The sequence below is a fragment of the Varanus komodoensis genome, unplaced genomic scaffold, assembly GCF_004798865.1.
Source record: "Varanus komodoensis strain SLA01 unplaced genomic scaffold, ASM479886v1 scaffold12, whole genome shotgun sequence".
Lineage (NCBI taxonomy): Eukaryota > Metazoa > Chordata > Lepidosauria > Squamata > Varanidae > Varanus > Varanus komodoensis.
This window is the reverse complement of record NW_025335349.1, coordinates 19,263,705-19,284,398: the sequence shown is the minus strand read 5'-3', so window position 1 is coordinate 19,284,398 and position 20,694 is coordinate 19,263,705. Positions and strand designations below refer to the sequence as shown.

Below are 20,694 nucleotides of genomic sequence, written 5' to 3'. Positions count from 1 at the left end.
CCACAAACTATTTTGTTATTTTTAGTACAATAAATGAACATGGCTGCCCCTCTGGAATTTATGACTGTAGAATTTATGGTAGCCCATAGACTTGATTTCTTTTGAAACCAGCCTTATGGCTTTACCATATAAATAAAGGGGTATGTGATTGAACTGTTTTGTTGTGGAAACTTTCCTATTGTAGAACTACTTGTCCCTTTTCATTTCAGTTTCACCTTTTGTGACCCTTCAACCCTTCTCCTGTAAAAGCAGTTTGTGCTTGCAACTGCTGTTATGGTAATTGTGCTAGTCCTAATCCACTCTTAATTATCTTCCTTAAATTCAGGTTTCTATCCAAAACATCCCTTACTAAAGCAAAAGGAAGTCCCACATTTGTGATAGCAAAAATTGTGAAATACTTAATTTGAGTTTGACTTGCCTATGAGTTCATATTTTCATGAAATATGGTAGAGAGGGCCTTAAAATGAAACGCCAAGATCTACTGCTCAGACTCTCTCTTGAAACTCCTGTGAGTCTGTCTTCTCTCACAAAGATTAGGTTACAGCAGGACTAGACAAGATAGTCCACATGGGTGCAAACATGCCCCTGGGCACGTTCTTCACACCCACCAAGATGAGCTGTCCCTCCTAAGTTTACTTAAAAGCATACATAAAACCAGATCTTCTTCTCAGCAGTGTTTGTAGCAAAGTGATGGACTCTGAGGGTTTCTCTCTTCACTTCCCCTGAATGACTCAGAGCGACATGTGCAGCTTGGAGACATTCATAGGAATATGGCAGCCTGCTGGTTATTTTTCCTGCAGCTTACCAGCTCCTGAAACAAAGCAACCTGTGGGTCTTCTCTCTGGAAAGCTGGAAAGGAGAGTGTTCTAAGGTGGTGTTATAAGGGGTAATGGCAAGGTAACTAGTAGTTTAGGAAACCCTAAAACAAGCCAGTAGTGAGGAGGAAAAGGAGTACAAGAAGAAGCTATCAAGGGTTGGGAAAGCTAACTGGGACTGACTTTGGAGATTGAGAAGGCTTTGTGCCTGTTCATCTGGATGCACAGGGGCTGTATTTGTATGAGTGGGCAGGCGTTTGCAATTCTGGGCCAGACTGGATGTGTTTTTTCATGAGTGTGCTGGGAGAAGGAGAAAGGAAGGACATATATGCACATAGGCAGGTATGAATCATGCCTGCCTAATGATTAATTGTGAGTGAGTGAGTTTCTGTGTGTTTGTGTTTGTAAGACAACAGAGAGAATATTTATGGGTGCTGACCAGAGTGTGTGAGGGAGCATATATCATGTTCCAGTGTGTGAAAGAGATGGGAGGAAGATTGACTGTAGTGGGGGGCAAGGGAACAGGCAGTTTCACCCTTGGACCCCCTTTACCACAGGTCACACAGACTCATAAGTGCAGAAAATAAGAAAAAAAGGAAGATTAAAAAATAGCACCCAGAGATGCTACAGAACTCAAAGGGTCAATATTAGTCTATTTGCAGCCTAATTTTGACTTTTTGGTAATCTGTGATCTGTAGCAGCTCTGGATGCCAATTCACAAAACAAACACAAATTACTCTTTAAAAAAACCTTACCTTTTTGCTCTCTGAATTTTGGAAGGAGTGGGTGGGTCTATGGAGAGCTCTTGCAGTCCATCTTGTCCAGCCAGGTCTATACAACATTAGACCATTGATTTGTCCAATTTAGTATCGACTACATGGAATGGCAGCATATCAAATAAGAGATTTTCTTAGCCCTATTTAGAGGTGCCAAGGATTGCATTGAAGAATATGCAAACTATTATAAGGCCTGTTATATATAAGAATGCAACAAATTAATAATATTCTGCCATTAAAAAGATAAATTGAGCGGGGAGTAATAGGTTCTGTGATCTGCATTTAGCTATGTTGTAAAGTGATTGACCTGAATCTTTTCAATATAGGAGTGGTCACAATAAGGTTGTGATTGCTGATTCTGAGGTAGAAAGGGTCAGACACTGTTTGTTTATAGAATGTTAAAACTTGATTAATGACTCATATATATATATATATATATATATATATATATATGCACATAGGCATTAGTAGGGTTAAATTTTATGACGCAATTTCTCCAATTTTACAGTGTCTTTTGTAAAACAACTTTTTTGTCAGGTCAGGCAAAAGCTTTAGTAAATATTGTATGGTAGCCACAGAAAAGGTTCATCATTAAAAAAGAAAAAAATGCAATGCCCCTCTACCTCAGATGTCCCTGGGGCAGCCCAGAATAATCTTGTGGGAGGGAGGGATAGAATGTGAGTGTTACGTTTATTACTAGTAAGGCAAAATAGAAGGAAAGGACTAGGAAAAGGAGCAGTGGAGAAGTTAGTTATCATGTCAGTAAAGGTTTTAGGTGGCTGGGAGAGAGTGAGGTGGTAGGAATAGCTACATTAATTCAACTTCAAACATATTTGACAGAATCCAATGGGGCACTTAGACACCTGTCAACTCCCTTCTGCAAATGGTGACTCCTATCAATCCCATCCAGCAGTGAGACTCACCACATAGGCAAGGAAGATCTAGAGCTTCTAGAGAAAACCCCCAAACAAGCAGTCATTTCCACAATAGTTTCTGGAAAGAGGTAGGTCAGCAGAACTTCTCTGTGAAAGCACCACCAACATGCCTTCTTTCCGAAACATTTTTCCAGTCTTTTCAGCTTTTCTCCTGAAACACTAAATAGAATCAGTGGGACAAAAGAGAACCAACAGGAGTGAAAGTGCCCCTTTGAATTCTGCCCATTAAGTTTTGTGTTGCTCTGTTTTCTGGAGTCAGAAATACAGAAAGAAATCAGTACTACGAGATCCAATGAGGTGATGTTAGGAGGAATCATTATTGTTTCATTCTTTATTATTTGTTATATTCCTTACACACACACACACACACACAGAGAGAGTGGGGGCAGAGGTACTATTTCACCTACCTGTGTTCTGTACTTAAACTACATGTTACCCTAGTCTTGAGTAGAGATGTCACAGAAATTCAGAACAGAGTCAAATGAATTTGGATTTCTATGAATCTGAGCTGCAGATTTTGCAGCAGACTGCCTTTTCCTAATCACATGAATCCTTTTGACATGTGGACTATTTTGTTTGTTGTTTCACTTTATGTAATATTAAGTAAATTTAGTTTTAGGAAAATAAACTGGAAAATGAGCATTTCCCCCATGGACTGAAGTGTGAAAATAAGCATTTGGAGAGGATTTGCACAATTGGGAAGTGCAAATTAATATTCAGCATGCTCACCTGTTCTGAACAATCTGATGATGTTATAAAGGCACCCAGCAGTCTACAAATGAGTACAGAGTCTGTACAATCCTAATAATATAGCCATGAATCAGCCTTTTGGTTTATACTAATGAAATCAAGGTCACATTAGTGAAGATATGATTCACATTGGAACCACTGTGTACCAGGAAGCAAAGGTTAAAGCCTCCCCACATTTGCTTCCTGAAATCTTTCTCTTGTGTGGTGGAAGGGAAGCAGTTAGCAAAAGAAAATATATGTATTCACTGGTGCTGGTGCTTGCTTGATTTAAAACTATCTTCCCTCTCCTCTGCATATATGTGTGGATTTCTCGCACACACACACAAACACACACACGGAGAGGGAGTGTCATTCTCTCCAGGTTTTTGAATCAGGGCAGAATATGCATACAAAAGATCAAAGTGGGAAGAAACAAAGCAATACAAATCTAACACTCCGCATAATGTGTAGTCTGGTTCCTGGTTGCAGTAGATTCTAAAGTTCACATCTCACATGTACTGTTATTGGATCCCATGATAAAGTATATAAAAATGACAGTCCTCATCCACTCAGTGGGTGGTGGGATTAGGTTATATGGGGAAATTTGAAAAAGTCCAGGCTCAGTGAACCCCTGAGTACACAAATAACTCAGTGACCTGTAGGACCAGGGACTATGAGTTAAGTCACAACCACTTGTCAGTGATCTATCTAGCTATATGCCATAGCACAGAAGATCTCTGTACAGAGTCTTACATCAAAAATGTCCTGGTAATAGGAAACAGCAGGGAACATGCAACATGTCAACTTCAAGCGTAACTACTCCTGACTGCCTGCCTTGCACTGAGTATTCCTTTGGAACGGCCACAGTACAGCATAGCTGAATCCTCCAACCTCCCTTGTGGCTGCAGGATTTAGCTGAGTGTGCTGAATATTGCACACTTTCTTTTTAAAAACTATGCATCTCTTCTGATTTTCAGCATGAGTAATATGTCCCTAAATTGCTACAGGGATATGCAGCTCTGTTCAGAATAGATTGCCCATAGATGTTAGCAGGTTTCCACACACCTATCAGTGATTAGGTGAAGAAGTGCTGACATAAATTGGATGACCATTTACATGCACATCCAAGCACCGGTGCTGCCATTTCTACATGTCTTTAAATAGCATTCACATTTGAATGCAGCTCTCTATTCTAGCACAGGAATTCATATGCTAATCCCTTTTAAAAGTATGTTTGAAGCTTGAGCTGGATAAAAAGTTCCTGGAACTTTAGATGCATAATTGTAATAATTCATTATGCCATTACATAATTAGTTATCATCAATTAATCTTTCATAATCTTTGAAAGTTATCTTGTGCAATTGCATTAAGCATTTTCAGGTTTCTGGATTTACGGCCTTCTTGTTGTATGGCTGAGGATATTAAATTAATTTGGCTGCAGCCTTTCATTGCTACCCTGTGCTACAGATCAGGAAAGAAGGAGAAGAGCTATGCCAAAATGTAACCTCTTACTCCTTTATGACACCATTTGAATTGTTGCACACTTAAAGCTCACAAATCAGTTTGACTGTTAAATAAGATCAAGGGCCCTTCCTCAAATGATTCTGCTGCAGTTCTACACTAAAGCTGGTACTGCACAAAATGCAGAACAAGGTGGAAGAACAAGCAAATAAAATGTAGAGTGCAGTGAGAGCAACATTAAAATATTTAAAATAATATTTGAAGAAAAAGTTCCCTACAAGGAAACTATAGAGGGGAAAAGCTGAGAACCAACAAAAACTCCTTCCATTTTAGGTGTAATAATACTGTGCTGATAGAAATAAAAGCAGCCACTTGGAAAATTGAAATATTTTGTAGATAAAATGCAAGAAAACTTTTTCCTATATCAGTATTCTGTGGGACCAACAAGGGAAGCATAACTAGCCCAAACTTTTATCACTCACTCCTTTCTGCCACTTTTAAATGGTGCCACATAAGCATCATTCGGTCACCAAGTTACTTGAATGGGTGCAGGCACTTAGAATAAGCTCTGCTTGACTCAGTGGCACTTACTTCAGAACAGATATAGATAGGATTGGATTGAGGGAGTCATATAATAAATGAATTAAAAAAAAACCCTTCCGGCACTGATGAACTGTATCATTGAGGAGGTAGGATAAAATGATAGCTGTGCAAGGGCAGAGGCAAGCTGTTCTGCTCTGAAGATGTTTGTCAAAGAGTAGAAGGATATAATTCTGCTGCAATGAAATAGAACAGTCCACAGAAATGTGAATTACTTTTGCAATTATTCCTTGATAAAGGGTGTGGCCTTGACTAGTCTATTGTTGTATCACAGATGTCTCCTTCTGCTATTTGGAATGTGATGTGCTTCCCAAGAGTTTTCCAATCCAGCAAGGACTAAGTTAAAGGCAACAGCAGCAGCTGTACCTGGGTAGGCATGGGATAAGAATAAGAGATAAGGAATAGAGCCTTATCAGAACCTATTCTAGCCATTCTGGTTCTGTGGTCTTACACTTAAGGTTTTAACTTATTTCTGGATTGTTGCCTGACTTTATTTTCCTAGATATGTAGCAAAACCAAAACAAAACTGTTGTGTTATTAAAACCAAAACTTGCATTTCTCATGAAATCAGAGGGACTTCAGGGTGAAGAAAGAGATAAAGCACAGCCCAAAGGCTTTCAGACCAGTGATCTAGTGATGGCTTTTTAGTCATCACAGGAGCAGCCAGATTCAGAATATCTAGGAAGCTACTATAGATTCCTGTCACAGAACACCAAGTCAGGGAGACAGAGACCAGGAAGCCTCAACAGTAAAATCAAGTAGAGGTGGGTCAGCTTTTCCTCTCTGATTGGAGGGATTCAATTACAGGTTGAACAATAAACTCCTGGCAACACATGCACTCTGGATTACCTGCACTGAGATTGCCTATGGTGGCCTGCAAGGTCCCCTCCAACTGTGATTCCTTCAACATACACACTGTATGCTTCACTGTATTTCTGGAATGAACTTAGAAGCCAAAAAATGCTATTTGGACTTAAATGCACTTTGCACAAAATCCCTCTGTTTGTATAGATCTGGTTCAGATTTTGTAGCTATGGAGCTTTTTCAGGGTGAATGAGCTGTGATGAAAGATAATTAGTTAAGCCATTCACACTGGCTTTGGTAGGGAAGGGTTTGGTCAATATGTTGCCTGAGTGAATTCAATTTCTTGAGAAGGAGTAATAAAACAAATCCCTGAAGATTTATTTTATTCTCCTGTTTCATACTGTTCTTCAGCTTAGTTGAAAGAAAAGAAACCAATCTTCTGTCATTTTAATTTCTGAGATAAACATTTGCACTAAAAAAGAGTAGAGGGGGCAGAAGAAGCAAAGGAAACAGGTCAGCAAAGGAAACAGCCCTTGGTGGAAAGGGGTGCTTTTGTTTTAGCAAATCAGTCTGAAAGAGCTGTGCAAACCCGTCTCATCCTAGAATTTTCCATTGCTTAGAAATGGGAAATGCACATTAGATGTGGCTGGAAATTGTTCTGCAGGATTTATTTGTGATATCTTCCTTTTACTGTTCACATAAGCAGTCTCTATCTAAGAAATTGTTATGAGGATGAACCACACCTTAATACTATATTCTAATGTGTTCAGTAATAGGAAAAACAGTTTGTAGCTGAACAGATGGTAAACTCTGAATCTATAAGCAATTTCACTGTTACGCTTAAATGTTGCAAAGAAAATAAAAATGGAAGTTTGATTAAATTTAATTGCTGTAGGAAATGTATTAAAATGTTATTTGGGATGCAATCCTCCACAAAGATACCAAAGTAATAATACTCCTTGAACTCAATAGCATTTATTTCTCAGTAGGTGTGCTCAGAAATCAATGTCAATTGACTTCCATGTTTTCACACAAGAGTGCTTTAATTTGAATATATATAATTTTCTTATTATTTTTGCACCTTGTTTCTTTTCTTAAGATAAGCATGTGAAGGAAGCTAAGACAAAGATTATTAGTTGCCTGATGTCTTTCTCAGTTCATTATCTTTTCCTATGATGGGTAATGCTCTCTCCTCAGGCTTGGTTGGAAACTGAGTCCAGTTAACAAAGCCATTTCTGAATCAAAACGCTTGAAATTGCAACATCATTTTTATTACTGACCCAAATTCACAGACCTTCTGAATGACAGTAATTTATGATAAAATCATTGGAAATAAGCATGGGCTCCAAATCCCTCCCTCTAAATGGCCATCTACCTTGAGCCCTAAGTCCTCCTCAGTTTCACAAGCCTCCCTACCTGGTGGCTTCTGCTACAGTTACTCTGCCATGCCTTTACCGGGCTGCAATGGCTGTGGTGACCATGGAAGTAGTGGCATAAAGATGCCTCCGGTGCAAGTTACCTGGCACCTGGGACGTTGCTGCAGTGGCATTTCATTCATCCAGGAAGGATGTATCTGCCTGCTGTGTCTGCCTCCGCCAACAGAGTCTACCACAGCCAGGGTAGTGGAGCAGGGATGTGCAAGATAACAAAATGCTTTGCATGTCAGGGAAGGACTAATTCTCCTCTGGGACCCCAGTTCTTGCCTTGGGGTGGAAGAAAGAATTGTAAATTGCCCAAGTTTGTGTTTTGAACCTGGGAATTATGAATTTTGATAACAGTGGTGCAAGCCATGCAAAAGGACCTAGTAGCATTGGAGGCCGTTTGATCAAGAGAAAAATAATATATGTTGATCATATGAATGTACAGTTTACCCAGAGACATAGTGAAACATGTACTTTCCATAAGGAAAAATAACATTATTCCCAATTCATAGATGGTGAACTGAAAATGGGTTTAGAGATTGAATCAAATAACTGTTGGAATTTATATTTTCAAAAGCGTAGCAGCCAACACACACACACACACACACACACACACACACACACACACACACGGGGGGGGGGAGAGCAACTGGAGATGTTTTTGCATCAAGCATGGCCTAATCTAATTTCCACTGCAAATTTATATGTGTCTATTCAGAAATAAGCAGCTATGGCTGCAATCTTATACATTTTTTTTCCTGGGACCAAGGTCTATTGAACTTAAACTGAAGAGAAATTCATAGGATTGATTTGTCCTGTCAATCTGTTTATCACTTCCACAATTATAAAAGTAGGTTAACTGCAGAAAAAGCATTTTGTACAGAGGTCTCATACTTGGGATTTTTCATGTCATCCTCTTGGCTCCCTTGTTTTCTGCTTAAACATTGGCCTGATAAGAGTTCTGATAAATCCAAAAGTTTGCTCACTTTTTATTGGTTTATGATATTACCTTCTGGAGGGTAGGAGGGATAGCAGCATTTCCTGCAGTCACTGGATTATGATAACATACTGATATGCCCTAAGCCACACCAGGTTACAATGAGACTTGAGGGTCTGTTGCATTTCTTCCTGCTTTCTGTAATTCTCCTTTCAATAAACATATCCGAGTCATCAAGGGATGATTTCAGCTAAAGAGGCCTGACTTCACTTGGCTTATTTTCACGTACAGAAGCTCTACTGCGTATTTATGCAGAAATGCAGTTCTATAATTCCTAGCATCCCTCCATAGTTGTCTGGAGTGGTATGACTTTTTCTATCTAAATGTGCCTAGGATCTTACCCTAAGAGTATAGTCCTATGGGGATAGCCAGGACTTCCTGAGTTCAGAAAATGATGGAGCTCCTTTACAAGGTGGGAAGAGCACAGAGGGGAAAGTATTCCCTTGCTTTGCAAGGGTTGGAAACCTCCAGTGGTCAGCGGCAGAACTTCTGAAAAGGATAGCTTGTGTGCCATCATTTCTTGGTAGCATGGTCTCCTCCATCCCTGCAGAAGATCTCCAGAGGCTATTGTCCAAGGGCTTTTCTCCTGTAATCCCTCTTACAATCTTGGAGAAGCAGCCCAGTTGATCCCCAGGTAGGAGGTCAAAGTGAGTTTCTGACCTTGTAACTGGAAATCTGACTGACAGCCTATGGCTGTCCTGTGGCCAGAACATTTCTCCAACCAAGAATTGTAAACTTCCCCCGGCCCACCTTTCCATATAGTATTTTTATTTGCTTATACAAATATCATAGCGGATATCTGTGAGCAAGACCAAGATTTGTGAGCTGCCAGCGGCATTTATGTTTTCTCTCATGTTTCAGCTCTGGAAGTAATTTATGCTTTGGAAGGGAAGTTTTCTGCTATTGAAAGCTTCTCTTCAGTTGAAGTTTTCCCTTCAGCTTCTCACAGATTTTGCACAGCAGGGACAAGCACTGTTCCACTTCACAAAGCAAGATTATTTATCCGGCTCTTTATACATTTCTTAGCTTAGTTCAATGAAATCTTCTCCCACAAATTCTCACTTTGTGTTGGCTAATCTTTCTTCTAATTCAACTCAATATGTCTTAAAACAGAATAAGAAAATAATATTGAGTATATCATAAAATCCCCAGTATGAAAAAAACTGAATCTAAACAAAACAAATACAAATATATGTATAATTGTATTGTCTCTTTTTTACACAAATGTGTGCATGCATGTGCAAGCACATAGAGAGAGAGAGAGAGAGAGATGGATCTAGTTTACATAACAGACACATTGATATACTTCTCATGACAATCCACCACAGTGAGTTATTTTGTTATCCTGACCTGGCACCATTTCTCCAGACTGACTTATTTCTCATGAACAAGCCACACTGAGATTCCATGACCTGTTTTAGGTTTGTCCTAGCTTATGATGGGTTGTCATGTCATCTGAGCCCAGTTGGATGGTTTATCATGGGTTGCTTGGAATGACTACAGAACTTCTCAGTAATAGGAGCAAAAAAGAGGCCATGCAACTTGAAGAAGCAGCCCAGTTGTAACAGCTCTTCTGCTGATGCTGAAATGGCAGCTTGAAATAATCATTGCTTGTTCCAAAATTTGCTGATTCAAAAAAGCACAATTGGGCTAATAATGATGATGATGATTATGAAGAAGCACCAAAAGCAAGTGCTAAAAACTAGAAACACCAAAAGGGGGCAATACAGTAAATACAGCAAAAGTGGGGAGCTACATCTTCCCTTGACAATGTGTTATGGTTGAAAGGGTTAAATTGGCACTTCTCAGTGCCTTCTACCTTTTCTTCATTTCCCTGGATCTCCAGCTACTCCAGAAAGTGGAATATATTAATACTCTTCCCATTTTTGCAACTGTTTTTGAAGCAGTTATGACTGTTCCCTGACTATCTAACACCCCGCACGTGCGTGCGCGCATGCGCGCACACACACACACACACAACTATACACAAATGTAATGGCTGGGAAGTAAATGAGTGGGCTGTGTTACAGGCACTGAATATTGCTATGGTAGTAAATGCTGAGCAAGGAACACATGTTGAACAGAACCAGTAGAACAATGGTACAAAGCTGTGCATGAATGCAAGGAACTCTGCTTATTTGCTTGCTTTAGGTCAGTGCTAAGTATCATCAAGAATGCCCAGGGCAAGTAAGCAAGAATATTAAAGATGTTGCTGAAGTAAAAGCTGCAAAGTCAGTAGCAGATTCTTCAACAGCAAGTAGTGGTTGCTATTACCATTGTCAGAAATGAGGTCAAGGAAAGAAAAAAGGCATCTGCCTTGCCCTCTCGGCCACAAAAACGGCATGCTCTGCAATTGCTCCATTTACCCCAAACAGTGAACCTCATTAAACAGGACCGCAGCACTAGACTGAAGAATGAGGGTCAGCAGTGATAGGACACATCAAGAAAAAGAAAGCTAGGTCATAGCAGTTTGACATTTCCCCTAGAAACCTCAGTGGTAGATTTCCTTTTTGTCCTAAATAAAATTGCTAAAAATATTTCTGTAAGTATTTTTTGTTGTTTAGCCTTCAGTAAGTTTATGGGAAGCTTTACCAAAGGCCAAGGGAGTTGCAAAATATATTTAAGAAGCAAATATTCCAGTTGTGCATATTACATTGTATATCCAAAAGTGGATGTTAAGGTTCACATATACCTTTTGATAATCCAGTGCACAAGATAATGCTGAAAATGAAAAAAAGTAATGCTTCAGTGACCAGGCTAAAGCCTAATTCACAATAAATTGTTAAGGGTTGTGCCATCTACTGATAGGACAGGACAGAGTTTGGCAACTACAATGGTCATGGGACCTCAGTGGTTCCTATCTACCTCAAAGAAACAAAGCAAAGATGGAATATATTTAGAGGGAAAGGGGAAAAACAGCTTCAGGTACTGGAGTTACAGTGATTGTGTCTTGCATTGTGTGCCAGATAGCAACACACTGTGTTGCTTTTTTTTTTTTTTTAATCAAAGTGAGTCATTAATTACCCAGACTGTTAAGACTGAAGCAAACTTGCCCTGTTCCCAAACATTGTCACTGCTCTCCCGCATATTCTCTGGCAAGATCATTTAGGCAAAAAGGAGATCTGCCCCATTTCCACTGGCATCAGTTAGTATCAGCACCTTAACTGATGCATCCCTATATTGTCTCCTTGAGATCTTTGAAATATATTTGTCTTGACTTTTTTCACCGTCTTCCCTTAAAAGAATAAGACTTTTCTATTTGGCTGAGAAGCTAATAATTCTTGATTGTGCATGTGTTGCAGCATTCAGCTCAGATGCCTCTGCAAGTGTCTGGAAACAGCTTTCACAGATAATTTTTCTGAGTTTGGAATATTTTCTTCTTCACTGTCACATTGTGTACTTACATAGATTTGTACATTTGTTCTTCAGCCCAAATATTGAAGATTATTTAAAGGATACAATTCTTGCAGTCATTTATTTATTGCCATTACTAGAACATAATTTCACTTTGCAGAAGTAGATTCTCACCTACACATGTACACTATTTGTTGTTCAATTGATTGTGAAGCATTATGCAGTATGAGAAAGCAGAAGCATAGTCCTTCCAGGAAATATCTTACCTCTTTACTAAAATGTTTCTTCTACTGGAGAAAGATGTTGCAAACCTTATGATGTCAGTTCTCTAGCTATTGCACTTCTATATCAGGAAGTACTGGAGAAACTACAGCTATTGCAGTGCATACAAAAATATGTTAGATTTGTTTCCTAACCTCTCCAGGAAAATATGGCAAAAACAACTGAACACTACTGCAGGCAAGTAGACTTTGGATTTGTAAAGGATGCTGTCAACACACTAACATGATTGACAAAACAAAAATATGCTTAAAACTGTTGCGCTTCGGCTCCCACATTCTCAGTAATATATGGGGGATTCCCAGATATTGGCCATTGCAGTTGTATAACTTAGAAAGGTAGAAACCAAAAGGTTTAATTAAAGAATTTTAAATATATCTGTTTTGTCCTTTAGTCCCCTCCCCCTATGTGAGTTGTTGTGCATCCAGGTTTATATTCACTGCCATGTGATGTATCTTGATTAGAATTTGCTTTTCATTTAGTACATTTTGATAAATCACTAAATTTATACAAGTATTTGCTTAATGGACTTGTATAACAATGCATTTGATTTTTAGTGCCACTCTTGCTATAGAGGTTATTGTTTTAATTCACTTCATGATATTTTCATAGAAACAAGTATTCCTTCGGGAAATGTTTTCATATTTTCACTGCAGAAGATGTATGATATGGTTAAATGTCTGTTCCAATCATTCTAAATCATGCATGTTCACACTTAATTTCTGCTATTTCTGAAGTAGAAAAATTAATAAGTTCTGTATGCTTTCAACTTATTTTTATGCAATAGACAGCATGGTTGAATTTATAATAAGAAGCTTTGACAGGAAGGTCATGAGGTTTACTCCTTGTACAAGTAGATGTTTTCTATTTGACTAGGTTAGATCAAAGTGCTGTTGTGAAGTTTAGAAGTGACGCACTGTAGAGCAGTTGTTGAACCAAGGTCCCCACGGTTCATTATCTACATTCGATAGCAACTTTACATCCATGTTCCGTAATTAATTATATTATGCTTTGACATTGTCCAGATCAAAGTAGAAGAATATTCAGGTTTTTGATGAACTGTCATTCATGAATAAACCAGATGTTGAAGTTGGCATGAAATACTTAGCTAAGAGGGTATTAAGGTAGATTGATTGCCTCTCTTTTTACTGCTAAGATGACTTTTTCCAGGTCATATTTTGGATTTTTTAAATTTTATTTGTAATTTCCTACCATTTCTATCATACATACCCAAATAATTCTCATCACCTATGCTGTTAATTTAACCGAAAATACAACTAATTTTATGGCTACATCCTTTTTGGCACCCTTGACTTTCTCTTAGTTTTGGCCTACAAGACTTAGCAAATGAAGTCTACTAGCAATTTAGAGCTGTGTTGCAGTGGTAGATTGCATGCTCTGAGCACAGAAAGTGTCAGATTCTGTTCTTAGCATCAGGGCATCACATAGGGGGTGTGAAATATCTCTGCTTGAATAAGCCAGGAAGAATAAAATATATAGGCCTAAAGGAGGAACTGAGTGAACTAGTTCAAGACTAATTCATTTTGTGGTCTGCCAGAGGATTGAGAATCTACCTGGTTTTGCAGTTCCTCACATCTGACACAAAGAATTTGTTCATTTCGTGATAGGACACCATTCTGGTGGCTGTGCTCAGTTTGGTGAGTTGCAAGTTCTAAGGCCCAAATTTGTATTTTTGAAAACATGATGCTTAAACCTTTGACAAGCATAGTTAACGCAAAGCTGAACACCTATGGAAACTTTGAAACGAGCAGTTCCATGGAGACCATCTAACCAGAAAGTGTTAGAATGTTTTCTGCTTGAGTGCAACATATATTAGAATACAACATTTGTCTATAATAGGCATCGGCAAAATTCTGAGGATCCAGGGCTAATTTTCAGCCCTAAACTCCACAGAGTGCACATTTTCCCCACTCTGTTGATGCATTATCTATTGCCAAATTTTGGCAGCAAAAATCCAACATCTTGACTTCAAAACAAGACAAGCTGTGAAAAAATCTCTTGTTTTAAAAGCAAATAACATTCCCAGAAGATGGTGTGTTCACTGAATAACTTGTTTTTAAGGTAACAAACCTTATTTTAAATTATTATTATTATTATTATTATTATTATTATTATTATTATTATTATTATTATTTGTCATGCAAAGTTGCTGAATTCAACAGTGTAGTGGTGGCAACACATTGGGTAGTGCCATTGGCTCCAAACAAAATGGACCACATTTTGCTCATCCCAGCTGTATAAAAATGGCAAGTTATATATAAATAAACAGGATATTTAAGAGTTCCAAAACAAACAATATGTGCATAAGTTTTGCTCTCTTCTCTTCTCTTCTCTTCTCTTCTCTTCTCTTCTCTTCTCTTCAGTATGCCTCTAACAGTACCACTATAAAAGAAATCTAGATTGATTATATGTATAATTTTTGCATGTGTTTGTAAAACACATATTCGGTAACAGGAAAGGGCCAAAACATGGAAGAGAATGAGGCACAGTTTCAGAGATCTTAGCCTAGAATGTAAGCCCACTACTATGAATTTAGAAAGCCCTAACTTCATGCATCTATATTCAGTGCCCAAATCTTGTGAGTTATAGTTAACACTCAGAACAAGGAGTGCTAATGATGTTGTACAGGAAACTCTGGGACTTGTAGGTTGAGCAACCAACAGGTGCATACCTTCCTATGTCAGATCTTATCCTAACTGCAATTCTGGAGTACTTGCTAGTATTTCCTATGGAAAGACAGAAGATGTCGATGGAGTGTGGCACCTGAGTGTCAGTAACAGGAAGGAACACCCACCATAAAATCTGGTATGTTGAAGCTTCAGGGCTAGTGGAAAGCAGTGTCCCTATATTTCTGGGTACATAAAGCTTGTGGAAGTGAATGAGTTAAGTGTCATATCTCATGTCCCCCAACCTGGGCTGTTCCATGCATTTAGACTGCAACTCCAAGCTTTCCTGGTCCCTAGAAATGCTGACTGGGGATGAAGGGTACTGAAGTTCAAAATATGTTCAAAAGAGCACCAGGTTGGGAGCATTGAGCCAGAACAGGACAGGATAGCTGAGTGGCATTTGTTATTTTTTTATACTTAACATTTGTGCATATAATTCTCTCTTATCTGACTATATATACAAATCAAGCAGAAATTGATGTGTGCAAAACAAGAAATCCAGATAACCTGACAGATAAAACACCAAATCCTCCATTCCCCTTCCCTTCAAACAAGCCCAGTGTTACAGGTTAGTTCTGGTTCTGACATTATACTGATATTTGAATATGGTTCCAAGCTTGGAAATGTGGGTGCCCATCTAGAGAGTGTGAGAAGATAGAAACATAGAAACAGAGTGAGTCAGAAGGGGTCTCCTGGGCCATCTAGTCTGACCCTTGGCTCTTAGTATAGGAAGAAAAAGGGATAGATGGATAACAAGTACATAAACTTTTCTTTACCTACCATTTCTCCTGTTTACTTCTTTACTTTCCACCCAGTTGGGGATTTACACTTTTGTTTGTTGTGACTTGGATGGAGCAGCTAAGGAGATGTAGGGAAAGGGGAAATTGTTAAACACACGCATTTGTTCTCTGTCCCCATTATCTTCCAGAAGCTTGGTAGACCAAGTCATATGGAATATCTGGTTTGGTCCAGTTCCTGGGTAGGTGGATCATTTTTCCTAAAAGATTTCTAGTGCTTTCAGTTTTCACAGTCCTGAACAAAGTATTGATTGTATGGAAAGTTTTTTTTATCCCCTGCCCCTTTTTTGGGGGAGTGGATTTGGTTTTCAAACAATGAAAGCCCTAACACTTCAATTTAATCAAAGCAGTGCCTTGGACTATGAAGCTAGAATAGGGCATTGGGATGATAGATACCCACCAACTGATACCAACCAGAAGAAAACAGCAGCAGCTCAAGCTTTATATCATACAGCCGGAGAAGTTACTGTAAAAAGGATTGGGTACATCTCAATTCACAATAAAAACAATTAGTAGAGGAAGGCAATGCTATTAAAATATCAGTGAAATGTTCATTATGTTTCAGACCTTTCTGGCTTTTGTGTGTTCTGTTGGTTTATCCATGTGTACTTAATAGCCTTTATGTAAAACATGCCATCCTCAGATGAACTTGACCGTGAGTGATAAAAGGCCAGTGTTGCTGGAATCACCAATCCGTGCTGCATGGTATTCTTTTGGGCCCCTTTCCTGTTAAAGTATGCTTTCTAAGTGGTATGGTTGTAGGTGCATTTTATTTCCTTATGTGCAAAAATGTTCTCTGAGTACGGCAGATTTTATTACAAATATACAGCAATGGAATTGTCTCTTGACAAGGCAGTTGTCTTTAATATGGTAAACAGAGGGAAATTTTATCTGATTAAATTGAGCAGAAATACACAATTCTAAAGAAAAAAGTTAGCATCCAGTGCTACTATGTGTCCCACAGGTTCTTCTTCCACTTTGACCCAAACTGCCTCCACTGGTGAGTTAGAGGAGGATATTGCGGCTGCTGCTGGTGATATTACCTTTGCTAGCACATCTGCCGATGTTACAGTATCCAGTGTTACTACTGTCACCAGCCATAGAGTTTCCGAAGAGCAGCGAGTGCAAGCTGTGAATCTCAGAAAATCAGATCTGCAACACACCACTTCCAAGGAATCGCTCTCCCTTCAATCAGCAAATGCCCAAAGTACAAGAAGACGTCCAAGAAATGCTGAGCAGATAGAAAGAACTAAAGAGCTTGCAGTTGTTACTCATAGAGGTATTGGACATTATTTTACTTGTGCCCATTTAGACTACAGCCATAGATGTGTCACCTACGCTATATTTTCCCTAATATTATCAATGACAGGATAGGAGTGAGTTCAGTGAGAAAGCACATTGGAAGGTAATGAATTCAGCTTCCAGGTTCCAGGTGAAGGGAGTAAGAAATTTACCGTAACATATGGATGAATGCTAGTGAAAGTTCACTATAGTCACAGGACATAGTGAAGTGCAGGCTGCCCTGCCAACAAAAATATGTGAATTACATTTGGAACGAGCATGGGATATCATCACATTTCCCATGCCTTGTGCTGCAGTTTCCACCCATGTGGCATCAGGTCACACAGCTTCCTCTTTCATTTCTATTGATTTGCCACATGGATCAGCCCACTGCCTGCATGGTTTGGTTTCAGGTCATTGCCATGCAGTTTTGCTAAGTAACGTGTACATGATTGAACAAATACACGCATGCACATACCCTATGGGGGCGGGAGAGAGGGCGTGCGTGCTGCTACTAAGTGGGTCACCCATTTCCATAGAAGCAATATTGGGAGAGCTGAGTCTGATCAAGCAACAAGTAATTTAAGATAAGCTTCAAAATGTATAATAAAACTGTAAATTTGATAGAAAGAGGGAGTTAATAAAATGGAATTCAATTATATTGTGCTATTTAAAAGTATCAGTTCGCCCTAAATCATATGGCAGTTTAAGCAGTGTTGCCCATCAGTCTCCCAAATGGAGGTGGCAAAGGAGAGACAACCAGTGAGTACAGCCTCAAAATCTTACTTTCGAACTGTCAAATGGAAACATGTTTATATTCCAACTGTTATATTTGGAACTGTCATTATTATACATATCATGGAAATCTAATGTAGCTTAAACATAAGCTGCATTATCTAAAATGCAGCGTCTCTATAATAATCTATGTAAAGTATTTATATTTTAATTGGTCTAATCTAAGAATGTTTTGCAGATAGCACCATAATTTGGAATTTAAACCCCCTGAGAAGATAACAGAAGCTAATTAATGTTTTCCTGTTTGCAGTGAATTATATTAATATATAACATTTTTATTATTTATTATAGGTATTTTACCCCACCTTTGAATATAAATTGTTATGGCAAATTAGAATTGAAAGTCCAAATTCAGTGAGCACCCTGAAATAAGCAGAGAAATTCCTCAGTAAAAAACATCAGAGAAGTCTGCAGAATCATCTATATTTCCCCTGCATAATAATCTATATTTCTATAGGGAACAGGTGATTAAAATCATATGGCTATACTGCCAAATAAAGTGACTATTGTCCTATTCAGAGAAAGATGAAAAAGAGATCAATTCTGGAAACCTCTTCAAGCTACAATTAATTTATCTAGCCTCACCAAAGAAAAATATGCATGTTATTTTAAGAATCAATGACTTTTTTCTAACCATCAAGTAATTATTACGCTTCCTTACGCACTTAGGATTAAGTAGCAGACACCTTCCTGGCACTGCACTCAACAAATTTAGCTCTGATAGTAACCATGTATTGGTAATTATATGTAATTCCTACATTTCTGCTGTAGAAATCTTTTTTTTTATTATTGTTTCAGGAGTTATATTTTAGGAAGCATCTATATTAATCTTAATTGTTTAAAGCTGTAATCCTATATACACAAATAGATCAATCTTATGCATGTTTAGAAAGAAATATGTGTTTCAACTCTCAGCATGCCCCAACTGTGCTGTCTGGGGCAGTCTGGAGTTTGCAAGGTTTTTTTCCTCTGTCTAAACATACATAGAATTGGACCATAAGGAATGTTAGCCTTTAGATTTTTACAGACGTTGCTTCTTGACTTCAAGTAGGAGCCCATGAATGCCAGTCCCTGAGTTCTGTATCCAGGCTGTACAGTACCATATGCAGGTGATTCACTTTGCATTTTTGACTGTGATTTAATATTTCTGTCATGCTGGTTCTGCTAAATTCCAATTTTGGTGTTCAGTTTTATTTTTCTTACGTATTCTTATTTTAATTCCACAACAGATTTCTTGCCACAGGGGTTTCCACCCCAGTGAATTCATGTCAACAATAGTTGGAATTTTCTTTCTGTGTAAGCTAATTGTGGGTCTTGACTTTTGATCATGCCATGAGAACTTTCACAGTTGTGTTTTATGGTAGCCTACACCTTTCACACAACATTAGAGACTTTCATCACACTTCATTTTAGTAAAGAATCTCTCGTTCTCTCTTGCTTGCACATGCGCACAAACTATTCTTGCATATGTCCACTTATGCAAACGTAAGAGATCAAACAATGGAAAGTCACAAAATGTCTGCAAGGATCCACAGTTTTCTTCCATGTTGGTGGAACACTATGCATTCTGATATGGAAATGACTAGACATTAAAGCAAACAAAGCAACCCTTCTTGAGGGATTTTATGTTTCATTAGAAGTAATTTAACCAGCCATAGCCCAGACAGAATTGGAAAAAATGGTACATAATGGTTTAATTGACCAACTAACTAAAACAGAAACATACTATCAGCATTCAGGATACTGAGTTCCAGGATAGGGCAGATGGGAATTACGGTACTGTAACACCTGTAGTTGTGATACGCAAATTAGCTTCAAGTAATAAGGATGTGTTCAGTATTGCTTGAATTTAAAAATTGCACTGATAGTCACATTTAGATTGTTTTTCTCCTCTAGAAATAGTTAAATTTCCAGAAGTAAATAGAGAGAAAAAAGTCAGGCTCCAAGCAATAGATCAACCAAAAAGTGATGGGATTAGGAAAACACCTCCCCCTTTGGGTAGAATTCTTGATAATTACATGTGTATAAACTTGCACAGAGACAAAATGGGATTAAATGGACTCCTATTCTGGTGCAGTATGACAAATGTGATGGCCTTACATTTCGTAAAGATAGATGACAAGCAAAACAGAGTTATGAATCTTCTCTCTCGCTTTTCTGCCTTATCACTAGTCATTGATTGGTTTGTTTCTGTGAGAATTCAATACACCTTTAATTCAAGAAATGAGTAAGTCCTTGCTACCTTACGAAGCAGAATGGTATGCTCCTTCAAAAATACTTGTCCTAGTTAATGTAGAAGGAAGCATCAGGATTTTGTTAAGATTTGAAATTTGATCAGAGTATATCAGGGAGTTTCCAGATGCGAAAGAGGCACATTAAAGTAGTCCCTAATGTTTTCTGATTTTGATTTTTTTTAAAAGCTCAAGCAATTAATACACTTGCTGCTGAAGAACAAGTCCCTTAAAAAGCAAAATAATGATGAAACCGAACATTCATATAGTTTGTTTTCTTGCTTTTGTAGCTGCTGCAGTTTCTAACATTCAATTCCTTTCTCCATATTCTTGACATTTGCCTGTCTGCAATATTATTTAATTGATACAGAATCATAACTATATTAACAAAAATGACATAGATTGTGAAGAGACCAGAACATCTAATAAGAACAGTCTCTAAACAGCATTTCATAACAGTTGTTGATTTTTTAATTTCGTTGAAATACGAGGTGCTTTACAACATTCACAAAACTCAGTAAATGATTGAGCACTTTCCACTGTGCCTTGGGATAACAGGTGTTACTTTATTTACAGAATTTCTATAATGCTCCACATTCAAACAGATGAAGCAGCAGTGAACAGTAGGAAGTTAAAACAAGCAAAATAATAAGACAATACACAAAATACATTTAAAAACAAATTTGTTGCCTGGTCAGCGGGAAAAGCCTTCCCTTTTTGGCTGGCATAAAA

At 38.2% G+C, this 20,694-nt stretch overlaps 1 protein-coding gene across 1 annotated transcript in view; it reads left to right on the top strand.

The window, feature by feature from the left end:
* The window catches only part of CSMD3 (CUB and Sushi multiple domains 3), a 650,552-nt gene that overhangs the window by 264,996 nt on the left and 364,862 nt on the right, over positions 1 to 20,694 (top strand). The window contains exon 7 of the mRNA XM_044421466.1: positions 16,620 to 16,934. Within this exon, the coding sequence (XP_044277401.1) occupies positions 16,620 to 16,934 (315 nt within the window). The remainder of the gene's footprint in view (positions 1 to 16,619; positions 16,935 to 20,694) is intronic.